Genomic DNA, 22,745 nt, shown 5'->3' on the forward strand with positions numbered 1-22,745 from the left:
TCAAGCGCAAGGGGGTTCGTCTCAGAACACAGATGAAAACCATTCAGCAACTGGATCAAGTGAACTATTATCAGCACCTAGACTATTTGTTGGTGACACCGTGCTAATTAAAAACTTCACTCATTTTGCGTTGAAAATGTCACTCCCTCAGCAGTAAAGGTCCAAGGCAAATGAGCTTGGATAAACCTGAATGACATCAAGATATATGCCGGCGAGACCGCAGCACCCCCAGCTATCGATCCAGAAGCAAGACCAGAAGAAGAATTTCAGTGTGTGCAGACTCGGTCAATGACAAAGAAGAAGGACGATAAGGCAACAAACTGATAAATGCAGATTTTGCATTTGGACTGTGACTCACCTTGAACACTCCTTATAGATATTACAGCAGTCGTGCAACCCGTGCCAAGTTACAGGAATCCTTTGAATTGGACTTTAAAAAGCATTGACGTACTACAAAAATGCCCAATCTAGAATTCAAATTCAATGACTGGAAACGTGAGCAGTTCTCAGACTCGTTTCTCACTGAGTTCCTATTTGGTTAAATCCATGGTATTGTCAGACGGAAGTGCCCATAGACTTCTACTTGCTGATTTTGTTTTATTCCTTCAAACTTATCCTGCTCTTGTCAGAAGACACACTGATGTTCACACTTTTTTTTACAGGATCCTAAGAATGTCCCTGTGATCAGAAGGCTACTTGTGCTGAAAAGGACCAAATGGTCCTTTTCAGCATTTACATATTGACTATGTTGATATGCTGCAGGTGTGTAATTAATACAGATATCTGATAGTGGTGGTGTGTCCCTTTTCCAGCAGATCTCTTGCACTTACCTGATTGTGTTTTTCCTTCCTTAAACACAAAGATGACGAATGTTGACGGGCATGATTTCGGAGAATGAGCAAGCCCAACCAATACTGGAATGGCACAAGTAGTGGGGATTAATATGTTGGTTTGTGATATACATATGCAAAATTATGCTTTGTTCCCTTCTGTTTCTTCTGATTTGCTTTTTCTGTCTCATTGATCCAAATAAGGCATATATCCCTCTGATCCTCCCCACTCCAGGAACTCTTGTAGATTTGCCCATTACCGATGAGCCAAAGCCCCTTGTGTTGTCTCCCCAAAGTAGAGCTACTTTAGAGTTGTTTCCATGGGCTGCAACAATTATGTTGGGAAGACACCAGAGAAATGCAGAGGAAGATAATGATGGGATAAACACATATCTAGATAGTACAGTGCACATGGGTAATAACATGTGGCACCAGCACATGGAAAAGGTGGGAGAGAGAACGTCTAAGGAGAGTTGCTGCGTCTGCGCTCTCATACCTTATGCCATGGGGGCTTCCAAATTGTTCATAGCTACAGCAGTACCAGTGGAAAGAGCTCCTTGCCTGACGTATCTCACACTTTGCCAGACAAGAGGACAGTTCCAGGGTTGAAGATCATCCCTAGTGTGGATGAATGAAGCGACAAATCAAAGAGAAGATAATTATGTGTAAGAATTAAAGACAAGAGCGAAGCCAGAAACAAGGCACCAAGTAATAAGATATGAACAGCCTGGAATGAATGGAGCAGGAATCTGGACTGAAGAAAACAAGATGTTAAATTGCCAAGGCAAGAATAAAGAAGAGATATGGATATGTTGGGAAAGAGGACAATTACAAATTAAAGGAACAGTGCTAACTCCCAAAGGATGGGCTCTGAGGGATTAGTTGTATGCAAGGCAGCAGCAATAACCAGACAGTGGGAAGAAGTGTTAACTAGAGAAAAGGAATGCAAGGATCAATGGCCGAAGATTGCACAATTGTTGACATGGGTCAACGATAAGGGAGGACCATTGCATATAATACCTCTAAAGAGTGCGTCATTATGTTTCAGAAATAATGGCACAAGGAAGGTCGGAGAGAATCACCAGTGTGGCCAAATTTTTTATGTTCCAGGCATGAAGGAAGGAACAGTTGTCTTAATGGACCACTATTGGGCTTGTGGGTCCAGAGCCTACATGAAGCTGCCCAAGGACTAGGGAGAGATGTGCTCTATAGTGCTTATCCATGTCCCAGCGTTAGTGATTCCACTAAGTGACCAAAATATTGGAGAGGTTCCAAAAGCAGATGCCCATATTAGGAAGAGAAGATCACTCGATTTTCTCAACCGAACAAAGAGGGAGAATTACTTTTCAGCTAAATCAATAGAAGCCGTTGATGCTGGTCCATATGAACACATGTTGTTCAGCCATACTTCAGCGATATTCACAACTATCTTTATGCCTGGAATTCAGATGATGCAGAATGTGAAATGGTTGAAAATCACTCGCTGGGAGCTCCTGTAGACAATCAACACTACCATAAAGGGATTCAATGCTATCAAAGAAGACTTGAGGGCCATAAGACTGATGACCCTCCAGAACAGATATGTCCTTGATATGATCACAGCAATGGATGGAGGAGTTTGCGCCTAAATTGGGGAATCATGTTGCACGTTCACACCTTCTCATGATGACGAGAAAGGGACCTTGACAGAGGCCATAACGAACCTGACGAAACTTCACTACCAGATGGTAGATGAGACAGAAGACAATGCAGATGACAGTTGGTTTGTGTATCTTCTCATGGGATCCACAGTGGATGGCGAACATCTTAAAGTTTCCTGGTAGCAGTATTAGTGATGGTGATGTTTAGATTCTGTGTGATCAGGATAATAATTACACATTGCAAAAAGACATCAATTAGGGCAGTAGGAATGAAGATCATGATTGATGTCAAATCAGGGTTTGGACCCAAGGGGTTGACAGATGAAGAAATCAGGAAATATATAGAAACCAGCATCTTAGCACCTGAGGGAACAATGTTCCTGCATCCAAGAAATCACAAGAAGTATGTAGGACGATGGGGCTGTTGTAGTCCAATTGGACAGTGCAGCTATATAACTTGGGGGGTTGGTGAACATGTAAAATCAGCAGGATCCCTGAAATGAGTAGTAAATAGCTGGACTCCAAAGAAGCACTTCTTCAAGAGAGGATGTCTACATGTGGAGACTGGTGAAGGAGTGGTCGATGAATCAACCAAAGGGGGGTAGGTTAGAGCAGCAGCTGAATGCCTCTGCAGGAAGTGCCGCTCGCATCCTTCCTATATGTTGGAAGCCAGAAGTTGCGCCATACATAACACCAGTGATCGTGCCCATTCCACGAAGAGTCTTCGAGAAAAGGTCTGCATTGAGAAGACCCTATGTGATGCATCCCCGTAGAGATGACAATCTCTTGGAGGAGATCCCCGAAGGAATATGAAGATGAGAGAAGGAGCAGATAGTGATGTCACAAGAAGTAAGTGTGGCGCACTGAGGAGAGTGGCTGAAGAAAAGAATGTATAGTCCTTATAGAATCTGATGTCAAAGTAAAAGAATCGAGTAACTTTCACGTGTGAAGTGAAGATTGCACGTGTAAAAAGCATTGCAGAAAATGCAAGCCATTTTATAACCGTACAGATGCAGCAACTCATTTAGACTAAGTAATCCAGAAGGCTGGCTTTACGTAGTGAATAGACTGCAGGCGGTGCCGCCATTATATAGAATCTGAACATTCGATGTCACAATTTTAGTAAGCTCAGATCCACGGAGAAAGGAGGATCGGAAGCTGTGTCGCAGCACGAAAGCAACTGAAGATCGAGGAAAGACAGAGAAAGATGTCTGGCCTGGTGACAAAGGCTGGAGCAGCCAAAAACTGGTTATCTATCCTTAAAGAAGAGTAAACATGAGAAGCTGAACAGTTCCTTGTTAAGGTGCGAGGAATAAAAGTGCCAAGTTTTATTCATTTAATACAATTAATTGCTAGAAAAGGAGCCGAATTGCGGTCTCCTGCCACATGGGGTTGGATGGAAATAGAAACTGTACATGCAGCTCTACACTCGAGAGAAGAGTCCCATATATTCTCAGGAGTAAGGATACTTTGCAAGGCCAAGTTCAAAGACAAAGACAATCTGCATGTCAGAAGGCATGGGTGATGATGGATGGTGGGCTAATTGGTTGGGGGGACACGGTCAAGTCCACCCACTGGCACCATGCTGCTAGTGAGTCGAATGTTCCACAAGGGCACGAGTGTGGCAACCAACTATAGAAGGCCAAATAACGAAGAGCCAATGATATACTACGTATCTATTAACTATGAAGATGACTTGCACTAGGGGTGGGCATTAGTTGTCCACCTGACTGTAGAGACCCAATCACAACCCAGGCCCTTTTACAAAGTATACTTATATGTTCCCCTTAAGCCTATCACAACCCCTCGTAATTTTTGCTTGTTTGCCACGTAGTATGATATCATGCATGTTGAACATTTAGTATAAAAATGTTTTTTATATAAAATGTTTGAGAGCTTGAGCGAACGTCCGTCAATGTCCATTGTAACTCCCTGTTTTAGACAACTGATATTAAAACAGCAGGTCTCACAGTGATAGCCCAGTGCCCCTGGTGACAGCATTTCTAACCGTGATACCCCAGTGCCCCCTGGTGACAGCAGGTTTCACAGTGATAGCCCAGTGCACCCTGGTGACAGCAGGTCTCACAGTGATAGCACAGTGCCCCCTGGTGACAGCAGGTCTCACAGTAATAGCTCAGTTCCCTGGGTGACTGTAGATCTCACAGTAATAGCCCAGTGCTCCCTCATGACAGCAGGTCTCACCGGTGAATACCCAGAGCCCCTGGTGACAGCAGTTCTAACCATGATAGCCCAGTACCCCTGGTGACAGCAGGTCTCACCAGTGATAGCCCAGTGGCCCCTGGTGCATCAGGTCTCATCAGTGATAGCCCAGTGCCCCCTGGTGACAGCAGGTCTAACTGTGATACCCCATTGCCCCCTGGTGATAGCAGGGCTCACCGGAGAGAGCCCAGTGCTCCCTGGTGACAGCAGGTTTCACCGATGATAGCTCAGTGCCCTTGATGACTGCAGTTCTAACTGTGATAGCCCTGTGCCCCCTGGTGACAGCAGGTCTCACAGTGATAGCCCAGTGCCCTCTGGTGCATCAGGTCTCACCGGTGATAGCCCATTGCCCCCTCGTAACAACAGGTCTCACAAGTGATAGCCCAGTGCCCCCTGGTGACAGCAGGGCTCTCCAGCGATAGCCAAGTGCTCCCTGGTGACTGCAGGTCTCACAGTGATAGCCCAGTGCTCCCTCGTGACAGCAGGTCTCACCGTGTCATGCCTCACTTGCCTTGCTCGCCTCACGATCCCTCCTCCTCTGGTAAATACTTACCATTGAGTAGACAGAACCAATATGCCTTCAGAACGACAGCAAAGCCGTTCTACACTAGATGGAGGCTATTCAATGCCCTCCCGGGAAAGCAGCGTTGATTTCCGGACAGAATCAAGAACCACGTGATGATGTTAGTCACGTGACTATGTATTACGTGACTATAGTATTTAGGTGCCTTTTTCTAACAACACGCTGCTTCTGATTGATGCTTTATGTTCGTGTTTCCTGAAGCCGCGGTGAAGTATTCATAATGTTACCACAGTTAAAATACAACTGTGTCCTTGGTTCTTTAACAGTTGTTGCTCCAGTCTAGTATCCCGCGAGTTATCCTTTCCGAAGCGGTTTTGAAGGCGGAGCCGATTCGTATGTCTGTTTCCCTGGCGTGCTTTCTACAGAGGAGAACGTGATGCGTTCTATGGAAGCTTTTGAAGACGGAACTATGCTGTAAGCTTCCCCAGCATTACCAGACGTCAGTTTCCACACCTTCAAAGTGGTCTCTCTGCTACCAACTTACTCAGTACGTGTATTCATCGTTCACCTAGTTTTGCTACAGCTGACTCAGAGTGAACGATCGTGACTCCCCAGTAACAAATATAGGGGAGCTGTTTAATTCGGAACTTTCAATTACTTAATACCAATCCTTTTGTTGTGCATTACGTTCAAGGACAGTTTTGGTACTACATCCCAGAGAGGAGAACTGATATTCCAGGGCAAACGTTGTTACTTTCAAGGGCAATCTTGTTTTCCAGTGCAAACATCATACCCATTGTTTTGAACAATTTAAGAAAAGGAGGACATGCTTCTGTTGATTATTTGTGCACAGAACTAGTGGACGCTCTCCAGAGTTCACCAACCTGGCTCTACTTCGACCCTCGTTCCGTACGGGTTTAGATTCCTACTAACCTCCCTTTCCCTTGCCGTTGTTTTCTCATTGTGGATTAACTGCACTGGACCTTTTCTTTCTTCAAAGACTCCTAATAAGGTTAGTGGAAATCTGGTGATATGAAATAAAGAGGCACCCTTATTAGACCTATTCTTACCCTGTTGTTTCTATTACACAGATCATCGAGTGTTTCTGTTCTTTGCCCTTTTCGAATGATTCCTCGTTTCTGTCTGCAGTCATCTATCGGGCAGAGGGTGTAATCATTAGAAAGGGGTTTTCCTTGAGGATTCAGCTGGTGAAGTTGGGGAAGAAATACCTCCCAGGATCCTAATTGTATCCTTTTATGGTTCCAATCTACTTGTATCCTTTTTGGTCTAGTTACAAGTTTGTTGTCAGTTGAATTATTTGGGCAATCATGTCAGAATCAGAAGCCATAGGTATGGAGGTAGTGGATCCTTTGGAAGCCCTCACAGGGCTAATAGCCGATCTACGAAACGAGATGGTCTCTGCCCACGATACCTTACGACACAGCATGGGCGTATTACAAGACACTATGCACTCCTCAGCTCAAGGGGGTGAGATTCCTGCCGTGATCGCCTCTGGTTCTGGCTCATTTGTACCTCTGCGTGAGTCAGTACAGGTGGTTATGCCTACCCAGTTTCCTTTGGCCCCTCCTGAGAGGTTCACTGGCGATCCCAAGGCCTATCGTACCTTTGTTAATCGGTGCCGCCTTCATTTTCTTTGCCGACCAAGTTCCTTTCCAGACTGGACTACCAAAGCGGCTTTTGTTCTATCACATTTGGGTGGCACAGTGGCTGCTTGGGCCAATCTGCTATCACAAAACAACAGTCCGTTACTCTATGACTGTGATGCTTTATTGGATGCGATGAGCAAGGTGTTCGACATGCGATATGCTACCCAAGCCACTGATCTGGAGACTTCAGCAAGGGAGTCAACCATTGTTGGCCTATTTAGCCAAATTTAATCAGTTAACTGTGGAGACGAGTTGGCCTGAGGACAAGAAGGCTGCAGTTTTTTACAAAGGCTTGTCCGAGGAACTCAAAGATGCTCTCTCCACTGTTCCAGTGGTACCTGCGGGATTTACAGAATTGCTGGATCTCATCTTGCAATTAGATGCTCGAAGATCTGCCAGAAAAGGAGAAAAGAGACCATGCATGCCTTCTATGGTACGTTCAGATCCTCCGGTGGTGTCTTCTAGTGACCTAGAACCCATGCAGATAGGGGCCATACATGGTCGTCTATCAAACGCAGAGAGAGAAAATAGACGCATAAACAATCTCTGTATCTATTGTGGGTCTGCAGAGCATTTGTTGGTCTCCTGTCCCAAGAAACCAAAAAAGCGTCTGGGAAACGCCAAAGCTCGGCATCAGTCGGAGTCCCTGTGCCAAGTCCCAAAAGCGACTCCTGTTCAGTAAAGCCTTCCGCTCCGGTCGCCATTTCTGTGGAATTGTGTTTTCAAGATTCCAGAATCCAGACCCAGGCGATGCTTGACTCAGGTGCTACTAACAATTACATTGATATCTCTTTTTGCAAGCAGCTGCTATACCCACTGTGGCAAAGAACATGCCCGAAGCAGTCAATACTGTAGATGGTTCCATCCTAATATCTGGTTTGGTCACTAAGGAAACTATCCCGATTACAGTGACCCAGTCCAATGGACACTTGAAGAAGTTGTTTTTGATGTAATCTCAGCGCCTCAGTACAAATTGATCTTGGGTATAACCTGGCTTGCTTTACACAATCCATTCATTGACTGGACAACCGGACAGATACAGTATCCCTCGCCTAATTGCAATGAACATTGCTTTAAAAAACCAGAGGTGGTTAGGGATTCCTCGGTTACCTCTTTATTAGAGGCAACATCAACCATTGGAGCTGTTCAACCTCCTAGCGTTCAGGTGCCACAGAAATACAAAGATTTTACTGACGTATTCGACAAAGGTAGGGCGGAGCATCTACCACCCCTTCGTCCATACGATTGTCCAATAGAACTATTACCTGGGTCCAAAATACCAACAGGTCGAGTCTATTCCCTAACCCAACAGGAAGATGCAGTCCTCAAGGAGTACATTGATAAGGCACTGAAAATGGGTTTTATTCGCCCTTCACAGTCCCCTGCGGCATCCCCATTGTTTTTTGTTCCGAAGAAAGAGGGTGATCTGGGGCCCTGTATTGATTACAGGGCACTCAACGCTATAACGGTTAAGAACCAGTAGCCATTACTGTTAATCACAGTGCTGTTGGACCAACTGGGCTCATCGGTCGTATACACAAAACCTGGCCTTAGAGGGGCATACAATTTGGTACGCATACGCAAAGGCGATGAATGGAAAACAGCCTTTAAGACACGATACGGTCTCTATGAGTATCTTGTTATGCCATTCGGCTTATGCAATGCCCGCGCAACTTTTCAGTTTTTTATGAATGACATATTTAGAGATATCCTGGACCAGTTCATGGTCATCTATTTAGATGATATCCTGATATATTCATCTTCATATCAAGAGCATGTCACTCACATTTTCAAAGTATTACAAAGGTTACGAGAGCACAAATTAGTTGTAAAAGCAGAAAAGTGTGTTTTCCACATTCAGGAGGTGGAATTTTTGGGCTATGACATTACTAGTACTGGGGTACGGATGAGCGGATCTAAAGTCAAGGCCATCATGAATTGGCCAATACCCAACAGTACAAAGGCTCTGCAATCCTTTTTAGGATTTGCAAAATTTTACTGTCGTTTTATTAAAACATTCTCACAGACGGTAGCCCCTTTGACAGCTCTGACCAGTTCCAAAGTTTCCTTTTGTTAGAACAAGGAGGCTCAGAGATCTTTTGATACTTTGAAGGAAGCTTTTACCACCGCTCGGTTCTGCAACATCCTGATATCGACCTTCCGTTCATTGGGGAAGCTGATGTCTCTAGTGTTGTAATCAGTGCTATTCTCTCCCAAACTTGCCCAGACAATAGTGAGGAAATTCCAGTAGCTTTTTTTTCTCGCAAATTAACACCTTATGAGCGTAACTACACAGTCACAGAAAGGGAATTGTTAACGATTAAAGATGCACTGTTAAAATGGCGCCATCATCTATTAGGGTCTAAACACCCTGTTACTCTGTATTCGGATCATCGCAATCTGCAGGCATTCAAAACAATGAAATGCCTCACCGCGCGTCAAGCCAGGTGGCACACGTTCTTTACCCAGTTTGACTTTTAGATTACCTACCGACCATCACGTGACATCGTCAAAGCCAATGCTTTATCACGTATCGGTGGTGACAAGTTTGAGGACACCACAGAACGTCACCCTCTTGTGGCAAAACATGACTTTTGCAGTTGTTCTCCTCAGTCTTCCCTTAAACAGGAGCTTCAGGAGTGGGTATCTAGCAATCCACAAGAAGTAACTAACCTCAATCTGGAAATCTATGAGGGTCTGCCGTTCATACAAGGGGTTTTATACTTGCCTACAGAAAACACACACTCCAGAGCCATGCGATGGGGACATGGTTCAGTAATGGCGGCTCATCTAGGCCAAAAGAAGACATTGGAACTGCTCAGACGGTGGTGTTGGCGGTCTTCCATGACCAGAGACGTAACAGATTATGTTAACTCCTGTTCTGTATGCGCCCAACGCAAGACGCAGCCTGAGAAACCAATGGGCTTGTTGCAGCCACTACCTGTACCTCATAAACCCTGGTATATGATATACATGGATTTTGTGGTCGAATTGCCATTAGAACGGGGCTTTGACACGATATGGGTGGTTGTCGATTACTTCACCAAGGTTGCACTATTTATTCCTTGCAAAGGGTTACCCACAGCTTCTGTTCTGGCAGGTCTTTTTCTACGACACGTATTCTGTTTTTTTGGCTTACCTGCTGTCATCATCACAGATAGAGGGTCTCAATTTGCCTCGCATTTCTGGAAGGCCCTCACTTCGGCTCTTCTCATCGATGACATGATGTCTAGTTCATACCATCCACAGACCGATGGGCAAACCGAGAGGACAAACGGTACCATGGAGCAATATTTGAGATGCCTATGCCTACAGTACCAGTCTACCTGGTTGTCTATGTTTCCTTCAGAGGAGTTTGCGTACAACAATTCTCTTCACTCTTCTATTGGTACCACTCCGTTCTTTGCTCTGTATGGCCAACATCGTAGGTCCATTCCTTTGGATTCAGATCTTCAATCGGACAATCCAGCATCAAATGCCACTCTAAGAGATATGTCGATGTTACACAAGCGGATTCGAAGACAACTCATACGGGCTCACCTTACTTCCAAACGATATGCAGATGCCAAGAGGGCGACTGCTCCGGAGTATCGGGTTGGAATGAAGGTTTGGCTATCAGCCAAGAACTTGAGGATACCAGGTAAAAAGAAACATATTCCTCGGTTCGTTGGTCCTTTTGTAATTTCAAGACTTATCAATCCTGCAGCTGTCCGCCTGGAATTACCTGCTCGTTGGAGAGTGCATCCGGTGTTTCATGTTTCTTTGGTTAAACCATGCCATCCGGATACTCGTTTACCTGTTAGACCTTTGGCTGTGAAGGATAAACGTTCTGAGGAATTTGAGGTGAAAGCCGTATTGGACATGAAGTTGCGTGCGAGCAAACCATAATATTTGGTTGATCGGAAGGGGTACGGTCCCGAGGATCAGTCTTGGGAGCCTCTTACTAAAATTCATGCCCCTGTCCTACTCCGCAGGTTTCATGCCCGAAGGGTTGTGGTGATGCCTTTGGGGGAGGATACTGTCATGCCTCGCTCGCCTCACAATCCCTCTTCCTCTGGTAAAAACTTACCATCCAATAGACAGAACCAATATGCCTTCAGAACGACAGCAAAGCTGTTCTACACTAGATGGAGGCTATTCAATGCCCTCCCGGGAAAGCGGCCTCGATTTCCGGACAGCATCAAGAACCACGTGATGATGTTAGTCACGTGACTATAGTATTACGTGACTATAGTATTTAGGTGCCTTTTTCTAACAAGACGCTGCTTCTGACTGATGCTTTATGTTCGTGTTTCCTGAAGCCGCGGTGAAGTATTCTTAACGTTACCGCAGTTCAAATACAACCGTGTCCTTGGTTCTTTAATGGTTGTTGCTCCAGTCTAGTATCCCGAGATTTATCCTTTCCGAAGCGGTTTTGAAGGCGGAGCTGATTCATGTGTCTGTTTCCCTGGCGTGCTTTCTACAGAGGAGAACGCGAGTCCCTCTGGCGTTCTATGGTAGCTTTTGAAGACGGAACTATGCTGTAAGCTTCCCCAGCATTACCAGATGCCAGTTTCCACACCTTCATAGCGGTCTCTCTGCTACCAACTTACTTGTTGCGTGTATTCATCGTTCACCTAGTTTTGCTACAGCTGACTCAGAGTGAACGATTGTGACTCCCCAGTAACAAATAGAAGGGAGCTGTTTAATTCTGACCTTTCAATTACTTAATACCAATCCTTTTGTTGTGCATTACGTTCAAGGACAGTTTTGGTACTACATCCCAGAGAGGAGAACTGATCTTCCAGGGCAAATGTTATTACTTTCAAGGGCAATCTTGTTTTTCAGTGCAAACATCATACCCATTGTTTTGAACAATTTAAGAAGAGCAGGACATGTTTCTGGTGATTGTTTGTGCACAGAACTAGTGGACGCTTTCCAGAGTGCACCAACCCGGCTCTAGTTCAACCCTCGTTCCGTACGGGATTAGATTCCTACTAACCTCCCTTTCCCTTGCCGTTGTTTTCTCATTGTGGATTAACTGCACTGGACCTTTTCTTCAAAGACTCCTAATAAGGTTAGTGGACATCTAGTGATATGAAATAAAGAGGCACCCTTATTAGACCTATTCTTACCCTGTTGTTTCTATTACACAGATCATAGGGTGTTTCTGTTCTTTGCCCTTTTCGAATGATTCCTCGTTTCTGTCTGTGGTCATCTATCGGGCAGAGGGTGTAATCATTAGAAAGGGTGTTTCCTTGAGGATTCAGTGTTAGGGAGAATTCTCCGTTTAGGCTGAATTTCCTAACCTAGTGAGTCCCACAGCAGCTTTGCTGGATTTCTGGAGTTTGTTTTTTCCCATCCTGCCAAGAGTGAGACTCTTTTTCTCCCACTCTTGGACATGAAGGTGTGTAATTCCTTCGAATGTCAAGGTGTTCTATGGGCTATAGGTCTTTTACTCCATAGGGTCTCATATGTTTTGCTATGTGTGTTACACTGCACCCTCCGTGCCGTAACACTGGGGCGTCCTAGCGGACCTCCATCATAGACTCCATACCCGGGGACTGACTACTGTCTCCCCGGGCATGTAAAGTCACCATTGGCTTTACTAGACCTAAATTTACTAACGGAACTAGTACAAACCATCCTATTGTGGACGTACTAGTAGGGGTAATTCGATTACTCCTGGGTCTGTTATTCGAGGGGGCACTGTCCCGTCCCCCCTCGTTGAGTTTTGGCTGGTGGCAGTGGAAACTACTTGTTATGTTCGACCCCGAACATAACCCTATGGGATTCTTCCCATTTTGGAGATTGATACTTTTCCTCGTTAATCTCTAACATACCACCTTTTACTTATCTTAAATAAGTCTATCGGATGGTATTTTCTGCCAGAACTCGGTTTTTAAAATGGCGTCTGTGTTCGTCTCTGTGACTCCTAAACCAAAGGTTGAGCCCTTTCTTCCACTTTTGGTGGGCTTCTGTACAGAGACCCTCCAAAGTGGTGCCATTCTGTCTGGGTTACCACAGGGGTGTGGGAGGGGGTTTAGGCACCCTGGACTGAGTTGCCTTGCCAACTCCGGTCGCACTCTGGTGTTATTGGCCCAAGTGGTGAGCCTCCCCGCTCACCACTTAGCGTGTTTTGAGTGACAGCTAGGCTGAATGAATGGGGGTTTTCTGCATAAAAGCAGGGTTTTTGGGACTGGATCTTCAGAAGTCGCCACAGGACCTAAGAATCCGACGAGGGTAAAGCTGAGCCGACCTGCAACGACGACACCTCCGGTGGAGTCCTGCTGAACCGACTCACCACTTCCTGACGACAGAGGAGATCTCCCTGCCGGAGAGTCTCTTCCCCTGACTGGTGGGAACAACCAGTCACATTTGCTTTTTCTTCGCTCCAGGATGCAGTGGTCGAATTGCCCGTGCAGAGCACCTCGGCAACCTGATAGCCACTACCCCTGTACCGTGACCAAAAGGTGGTGCCTTGTGACGGAGCACTCCGCGGCTGGTCTCTTCCCCGGTGGTGCACCGGACTTCACTTTTCTTCGACGACGAGATCATCTCTACTCTTGGCAAAGACCCGACGTGCATCCACCACCAGGAACAACTGCCCCCGCCGGAGCTGTCTCTCCAGAAACAAGGTACCGTGTCCGCCTGGCTTCCCTTTCTGCCGGATCGAGTGAGGTGTCTTAATCCTCGCCTTTCCATTGGGTCGCCTCCAAGCTTTCTTTAACGTGTTGTTCTGAACTGGTCCAATCTTTCCATAACAATTTTGCGATTAAGACTCGAAGCGCATTTCCACTGAGACACTTTTTGGGACATATCGCCTTGCCTCTCTCCGAGTGGGCCTGGCCTCTGAACTTTGTGATCTGCAGTAGACTTTGCCTTACTTGCCTTGCATTTGTCCGAAAAGTATTGATACCGAGTTGACTTCATAACCTGCCTTATTTTTCTCTCCCGTCCTAACGAATACTAGAATACCATCGAGGTTAAAGCATACACCTCTGTCTGCAAATAAGTGATGCCGGTGAACCTAGACTTGTTAAACTATTGATAGGGGGATTGAGCTTTTTCTTCGTATAGTAATTGTGATTGAAGTTGTTTGCCGTATTAGTGCCAGAGTGTTTCCCATAGATGTGTTGTTATAAATAAATACCTTTATATCTTTACACCGAAGCCTTGTTGCGTGTTTGCTTGTCTTACTGTGTAGAATTGTTGTATACTCCACATACTGCCTAACTCTTCTTGAGAGAGGTCTGACTGCTCAGCCACAGCTACCAAATGAATCTGTGTGGTACAGACTGCTACCAAGTGGGTTTACTGCCAAACACCTGTAGTCTTAAATCTTTTGCAGTGGTCCCAGAGGGAACTGCACAGGTTTCCGCCTAACATTCAGCTGGTGAAGTTGGGGAAGAAATACCTCCCAGGATCCTAATTGTATCCTTTTTGGTCTAGTTACAAGTTTGTTGTCAGTTGAATTATTTGGGCAATCATGTCACACCGGTGATAGCCCTGTGCCCCTGTTGACAGCAGGGCTCACCAGTGATAAACCAGTGCCCCCCTGGTGACAGCAGGTCTCACAGTGATAGCCCAGTGCCCCGTGGTGACTGCAGATCTCACAGTGATAGCCCAGTGCTCCCTTGCTGACTGCAGATCTCACAGTGATACCCCAGTGCTCCCCTGTGACAGCAGGTCTCACAGTGATAGCCCAGTGCCCCGTGGTGACTGCAGATCTCACAGTGATAGCCCAGTGCCCCGTGGTGACTGCAGATCTCACAGTGATACCCCAGTGCTCCCCTGTGACAGCAGGTCTCACCGGTGATAGCCCAGTGCCCCCTGGTGACAGCAGGTCTCACTGGTGATAGCCCAGTGCTCTGGTGACAGCAGTTCTAACCGTGATACCCCAGTGCCCCCGACAGCAGGTCTCACAGTGATAGCCCAGTGCCCCCTGGTGACAGCAGGGCTCACCAGTGATAGCCCAGTGCTCCCTCGTGACAGCAGGTCTCACCGGTGATAGCGCAGTGCCCTTGTTGACAGCAGGATGCACCGGTGATAGCCCAGTTCTCCCTTGTGACAACAGGTCTCACCAGTGATAGCCAGGGCTCCCTTGTGACAGCAGGTCTCACAGTGATAGCCCACAGCCCCCTGGTGACTGCAGGTCTCACAGTGATAGCCTAGTGCCCCCTGGTGACAGCAGGTCTCACCAGTGATAGCCCAGTGCCCCCTGGTGACAGCAGGGCTCACCAGTGATAGCCCAATGCCCCCTGGTGACAGTAGTTCTAACCATGAGAGCCCAGTGCCCCCTGGTGACAGCAGGTCTCACAGTGATAGCCCAGTGCCCCTGGTGACTGCCGGTTTCACAGTGATAGCCCAGCACCCCCAGGTGACTGCAGATCTCACAGTGATAGCCCAGTGCTCCCTCGTGACAGCAGGTCTCACCAGTGATAGCCCAGTGACTCCTGGTGACAGCAGGTCTCACCAGTGATAGCCCAGTGCCCCTGATCGCAGCAGGACTCACCTGGGGGAACTCCAGGGCCTTCATGACTGCAGAGAAGGCGAAGAGATCCCCAGCAGTCTCTTTGAGTTCTGCAGCCAACTGGATTATTCTATGAAGTGTTCCGGCTCTCTCCGTTAGCGCCCCCGTGCAGCCAAGAATGTCCACTGCAATTCCCAGCGCAATGAGATGATGCCTGGGGATAGAAGAGTGGGTAGAGGTTAACATGCAGTGCATGCATGTGTATAAATGCTGTCCTCCAGAGTATTCTAATCTACAGACTATTTGCACTGTGCCATATGCCCTCAATACACACCAACCTTTAATAATAGAGCGAGAAAGGAAAGTGACGACACACCATCACCAAATGCCAGGAACCACCAACCAGAGTTCACAACACCCCATAATCACCACTAACCCTCCACCAACCAGAGTTCACAATACCCCATAATCACCACTAACCCTCCACCAACCAGAGTTCACAAAACCCCATAATCACCACTAACCCTCCACCAACCAGAGTTCACAACACCCCATAATCACCACTAACCCTCCACCAACCAGAGTTCACAACACCCCATAATCACCACTAACCCTCCACCAACCAGAGTTCACAACACCCCATAATCACCACTAACCCTCCACCAACCAGCGTTCAAAACACCCCATAATCACCACTAACCCTCCACCAACCAGAGCTCACAACACCCCATAATCACCACTAACCCTCCACCTACCAGAGTTCACAACACCCCATAATCACCACTAACCCTCCACCAACCAGAGTTCACAACACCCCATAATCTCCACTAACCCTCCACCAACCAGAGTTCACAACACCCCATAATCACCACTAACCCTCTTTGAAGGATTTAACATCAGACTAAAACGAGACCAAAAACTGCATACATTGCATGTTATCTCTCGGTTCTAGGCCAAAGGATTGACAGTAAAAGGGTCGAGAGGTCAAAGGATCGACACCAAAGGGTCGACAGGTCAAAGGATCGAATTTTCTTTGTTTTTTTCCACATTTTTATTTTTTTGTGGGCGGTTCCCCCCAAACCTCCTTTTTTTGCTAAAAACCACTCCCCCCCCCAAAAAAAAAATTCGATCCTTTGACCTGTCGACCCTTTGGTGTCGATCATTTGACCTGTCGACCCTTTATATTCGATCCTTTGACTAGACACCTTATCTCTCCACTGCAAAAGAGCACACAGATACATCAGAGGAAGCTCTGTTACACTACGCAGGGCGAACCTACCACCCCAAAACACAGAACGCTGTACCGCTACTTTCTCTCCTCCTCCTGCACCTTTGGCTGACTCGCCCCCTGACACAGCCCTCTCTAACCTTCATCTCTCTATCTCTATCACTCTAGATGTCCTTGCCCGGGTCATGTGGATCCGCTTGAAGCCCAAATCCAAGTGCAACTCTTGGTACGATTACGACCTTGCCACCCTTAAACGCAAGTGTAGGGCGGCACAGAGGAAGTGGAGGGCCTCGGGCGCACCCCCTGACAAACTGGCCTGCCGGCTGCTCCAAAGGCAGTACAGACTCTCTGTCCTCTCTAAGACGAAAGCCTACATCTAAGCCTGCATCGTTGTGGCATTTAACAACTCAGCCGAATTTTTCAAAATCTGCAAGGAGCTGGCCAAACCTGCTGTAGTCTCTACCTCTCCTGTCCCCTCTCAGACTGCCTGCACAGCCTTGGCCTCTCATTTCACTACTAAAACTCAGGACATACTGTCCACCCGCTCTTCCTCTACCTCCTCCACGACCACTCCTGGCCCGTCTGAGGCCGTCTCGCCGCCTCCTTTCCCCTCCTTTGCCCTGTTCACCCCTGACAATATTTCTAGACAAGTCTGATCTATGAAAGTCTCATCAAAGCAGGTTCTCCCCTGCTCATCCAGAACTACCAAGGACCACATCGACACCCTTGCCCCAGCCTTGGCCGATTTCTGCAATCACTGCTTTGAGCTGGAACTTTCCCCTCCGTCTTAAGCACTCTCTTGCGAACCCGCTTCTAAAGAAGCCCTTGGCCGATCCTTCCTCTCAGGCTAACTATCACCCTATCTCCATCACTCCTTTCCTGGGCAAACTCTTGGAAAAGCTGGCCATCTCCTATAATCTACATACTGAATCTGTTGGTTGCATCCATGACCACCAGTCTGGCTTCAGAGCTGCCAGAAGCACCACCCGTAAAGACTTGCTCTCCAATCTCCATTCTGTTCTCATCCTCCTTGATCTATCCTCTGCTTTTGACATGGTCAACCCTGCCATCCTGCTCAATCGTCTCCAGGACAAACTTGGTATTACTGATAAGGCCCTGGCCTGGTTGACCTCCTTTCTCATCGACCGGCCCTCTCAGGTCCAACTCGGGTCTTTCCTATCGTCTATCTCTCTCTCTACTTGTGGTGTTCCCCAGGGGTCTAACTTCTCTCCCTGGCTCTTCAACCACTACCTGGCACCTCTTCCCCACCGCATTGCTACTTTCTGCTCCAATTTTCAATGTTATGCGGATGACATCGAGCGCTCTTTCAGGCTCCCATCAGCCACCTCTGCTTCTTCTCTCATACCAGACTGTCTGGCCGCAATTCAGGAATGGTGAACTGCCAGTGATCTCTGCCTTAATGCCAGTAAGACTGAGATCCTTCTCATCGGGACACCCGCTCCCTCCTTATCTCTCTCTCTCTGGCCGACCACTCTGGGCCCTCTTCCTGCTCCTTTCTGTGAGGCTAAGAACCTTGGTGTCATCTTCAACTCCACCCTCTCCTTCTCTCCTCACATCTCTGATGTCTCTAAGAAGTCAAACTATCAGCTGCACCTCCTCAGAGGTATTCCTCCTTTTCTCATTTTCCCCCAGAAGCTCACTGTCTCCAAAGCTCAGGTCCTTTCTAAGCTGGACTATTGCAACAGGCTCTTTCTAAATCTTCCTGCCTCTACTCTTCAACCTTTACAACTTATCCAGAACAGGACCTGCAAGACTTGTCCTTGGCCTCAAGTCTAGGGATCGTATCTCTCCAGCACTGAAATCTCTTCACTGGCTCCCAGTAGCTGCAAGGATCAAGTTGAAGACCCTCTGCATCGTCCACAAGGCTTTCTGGGGTCTGGGACCACTCTACCTCCAACTTTCTCTTCTAAAGCATCTTCCTTCTCGAGCTCTACGCTCATTCACCTTCAACTGTGAGATTCAGATGCTTCTCCAAGCAGAGAGTTGGGGGCAGATCTATCTCCTCGGCTGGGGCCTCCCTCTGGAAGAGCCTCCCTGCCTCTCTCAAACTTGAGCAGAACCACCTCCAGTTTCGAAAGCAACTCAAGACCTTCCTTTTCGCTTCCGCTTTCTCTCTTCCTCTTCCCTGCTGATGCACCTGACTGCTCCACGCAACGGTCACCTGGTCACCCTCTGGACTCGGGCCCAGGCTCCTGCATGTACAGTTGCCCTTGCACTGCCTCTGGGCTCCCCCAGCACTTAGGGGTCTGTATCTGCAACCTGCAGGCCCTTCTCTGTGCACTTATGAGCCACCCGCCGGCTGCACTTATGAGTCAACTGGACTTCCCCCTTGCCCCCTGGCACTTCTCCCCTTGCCTCGTCCCTGCACTTGCACAATCTGAATGACACAAGGCCTAATAACATCATTATTTTGTCCTCCCTTGTTTCCACCTCCTTGTCTTGACGCGCTTAGAAACACTTGTGTACAGGCGCGTTATAAATGCCACATCATATCATATCACAGAAAACACCAACCCAAAGATGACCTCAAGATTCAGACAAACTCAAAACCCCATGTCCAAAACACCCCTTTCTTAACAAAAGATTGGGAAACACTTTAATCAAACAACAGAGCCCCAAACAATAACGAAACCAAGCAGAGAGACCCATCACATAACCTCTTGGAACTTCTCAGTGAGGAAACTAGTAGTGACTCCTCCTCCACAAACTCTGAAACACACACTCTCACCCATCCCACGGAACTCAGTCAAATCACAATGCGGAAATAATCACCCACCAGCATATCAACCAAAATGTACACACTCCACTGCAGCCTACTCAGCATACCATCTATGGCAAAGCAACCACCTGAAATAAACGCTGTCCTAAGTGAAGGTGGAAGTGACGCCCTCTTCCCCACAGAAGCACGGCTATCAGACAACTACAAAGTAATCGCTCACTGGACCGAGGAACTACAAACTTTTATAAACTAGCAGAGAAGGCAGAAGAGGAGGAGGCATCACTGTGGAACACAAAACTAGATTACCTCCACATCTTGACCCTCAACAGAGAGAATAAACTGCAAATCTCTCCCAGTCAATCGCAAACTCAGCAAACAATTGAATGTACTCTTCCTACTTATCTACAGGCTGCCCACCTTCAACCCAAACTTCGCCACCAGACTCACCAATGCCATAGCCAGCCTAGCCATGAAGCACGACAACATCATCGCACTGCAAGATTTCAACATCTAGTTCAAGAGAGAAAATGAAACAGCAACAATCTCCTTCAGCGCTCACTCGGAAACACTCCACGTCAAACAAATGGTGAATGGACCCACACACAGAGCATGGCACACTCTTGATGAATATTCTCCTCGGATGGACCCTCCACTACCCCCCTACGGGTATCAATCATCTGGAGCGACCACCACATGATCCCTTTCAACATCAAAATCTCAACCCATGTACTGACCACAAATACAAAGCAACTAACGACAACCAGAAGACATTGGGAAAGGCTCAATCTGGAAAACCCTAAAGCAACTATTGGAAAACACCAAACCTTATGTACCCCAACTGACCGAAATGTGCCAGACTTCACACCTGAATCACTAACACGCTAGACAATTTGGCACCCTTAAATACCTTCAAACCTACACAACAAAAAGTAGCGGCTAGATGCTTCACAGACAAATTGAGAGAACTTATGAAAATAAACCATAAACTAGAAAAAACAGAGAGAAAAAAGTTGTCAACTGGACTAAATTAATTACCAGTGGCAAATTAAGTTTACAAAGTGGCAGTTTTAAAAGTTAAGGCAGCACATTATTCCAAATGAATCGAATCAGCAACAAACCCACAAAGGAAATGTAAAGGAAATGAACCCCCTACCCCACCTCATGCAACCAAACTGCCATACCCTCACAAATGTTACGTTACAAAATCATGCACCATCTCAGAAAAAAAATACAGTCAATCGAACAGGACATTGACGCATCCACCGTGACCACAAACAACACCCTCCCAGAAACCAGAGCCATGTTAACCAGCACAACTCTCAACCAATTCAAACCCATACCTGAGGAAACCTTCAACAAACTACTAAAAGAAACCAACGAGGCCGATCGTCCAGAGACACGTGCACACCGGATGTCTACAAACAGCTAATTGCTTATAAAACAACAGCCAATATTAATGAATCTATCACTGAACACTGAATTTGTGCCAAAATCATACATGTAGGCATGTTCAAGCAGGACTTAACAAAAGTATTTTATTTGATAAATCAGCTTGGAGTAAGACCTAACTTGCCCTATAGTAAGGTGGGATTTTCCCTACCTAAAGAAACTAAGGGTAGTCTGAGTCAAAGAGTTCAACTTAAAAGTCTGTCTCTGTCCAAAACCTTTGCTTGCCCTCACAACTAAAGCTAAACAGTGTGTAGGGATGTCTGCGCCAAAAGAAACCATGTTCCAAATAAAGTTCAGAGCTTCTTCCAGCTCTGGCCATTTCAAAGTCCCCTTTTCCAAGTTCAAATAGTTCCACAAAATGGCACAGGGTTACCTTCCCCAAGCACAGCACAGTTGAAATCTCTCTCAAGGAGCCCTTCTCAAAGTTCAGCACAAGCACAGTTTCAGCACGACTTCCTGCTTTGCTTTCTAATCCTTTAGACTTCTTAATAGTACAGATGCTTTCTTTCACTTCAGCGCATATACTACATAGCCTTCGCCTCTTGGTTTCTCAATTTGGGCTACTCGCTCTAGGCGCAGTTATTGTACCGCACGGCACACCCATTACAGGTCACGCAACCGATAACTTGCGACACTTGGCCACTAACAATGTTTATTTTTTCAGACAACCTGTATCATGTGTCACCACTTAATACCCCTTTTCTTTATCAGTCTCTTTACTTAGCCTTCATATATTTCGTATTTCATACCCTCTGCCAAGCCTTTGTACAGTACAGGTTCCCTTTCTTTGCACCTGTGTCAGGAATTATTCTTTGTGGTATTATTCTCTTATGCAAGTCATGGAAACTCCAAGGGACCTCATTACGACCCTGGCGGTAAGTGAAAAACGATGCCGGTAAATGATTACCGGCATCGCTTACCGCTAGGTCCGATTATGACCCGAGAAAGTGCAATTAGCGGCATCATACTTAACAGTGCCGCTAAGAGCACCAAGCCCGCGCGCACGCGACCTTCCAAGCCGTAAATACCAGCATCGCGCAAAGGTGGTAACATCACGAATCAAGCGGACATGCTCTTAACGCCCTCGCGATGCCCGTAAAGTACCTTACCGCCATGGTGCTAATTCCGCCATCGCGAACCAACCGCAAATGGCCATGTGCAGTGTTCCCAGCTGCCACAGGTGCACACAATCAGCACAGGTGGAGGCCAGAAAGACTCACCAAGTACAAAAAGAGCACACTCCACCCCTTCCCACACCCAGTCACATTCCACAATGATTCCAATACGACTAGCAATGTTGGGGCTGGAGGACCTGATTGCAATGCAAGTGCTACAACTACAACAACAACAACAACAGGCAGCACAGAGGAGACGCAGGAGGAGAAGGAGGAGGGCAAGGCAGGGCCAGCAAGCCCCACCAGCACAGCCAGTGCCACCACGCAGGCAGCCCCCAATCCCACGCATCGGAGCCAGTCCATTCAACCTCACCGCTGAGCAGATCCACACCTTGTACCGTTTGGACCGGGACACCATCACCACCATTGTGGACATGATACACGACGACATCGTCAGCATGATTGAAATACCCACCGCCATCCCCCCCCTACTGAAGGTAGTGTCCGTGCTCCACTTCCTGGCCACAGGCACCTACCAGCACACAGTGGGGCACTTGCATGGCATTTCACAACCATTATTCTCACGTACGTTGATCCAAGTGCTCGATGCCCTCCTCTAGCAAACAGACAACCACATATCCTCACCACGGTCTGCTCAGGAGATCGCTAACACCAAAGTGGGTTTCCATGCACTAGCCGGAATACCTGGTTGCATCAGTGCCATCGACTGCACCCATGTGAAATTGGTGGTACCACATGCCGTTGAGGTAGCGTACCGCAACCGTAAACTATTCCACTCAATCAACGTGCAAATGGTATGTGACTCCAACAGGATCATCACACATTGTTGTGCCCGATTCCCCGGATCAACCTATGATTCA

The 22,745-nt window shown here is 47.1% G+C and overlaps 1 protein-coding gene across 3 annotated transcripts in view; it reads right to left on the reverse strand.

Annotated features, from left to right (window-relative positions):
- Positions 1-22,745, reverse strand: part of LOC138447910 (breast cancer anti-estrogen resistance protein 3 homolog) — a 350,104-nt gene that overhangs the window by 88,288 nt on the left and 239,071 nt on the right. For all 3 annotated transcript variants that reach the window (XM_069604426.1, XM_069604428.1, XM_069604427.1), the window contains exon 7: positions 15,375-15,546. In XM_069604426.1, the coding sequence (XP_069460527.1) occupies positions 15,375-15,546 (172 nt within the window). The remainder of the gene's footprint in view (positions 1-15,374; positions 15,547-22,745) is intronic.

Source organism: Ambystoma mexicanum, chromosome 3q (genome assembly GCF_040938575.1).
Source record: "Ambystoma mexicanum isolate Mex_15411 chromosome 3q, UKY_AmexF1_1, whole genome shotgun sequence".
In the NCBI taxonomy this organism is placed as follows: domain Eukaryota; kingdom Metazoa; phylum Chordata; class Amphibia; order Caudata; family Ambystomatidae; genus Ambystoma; species Ambystoma mexicanum.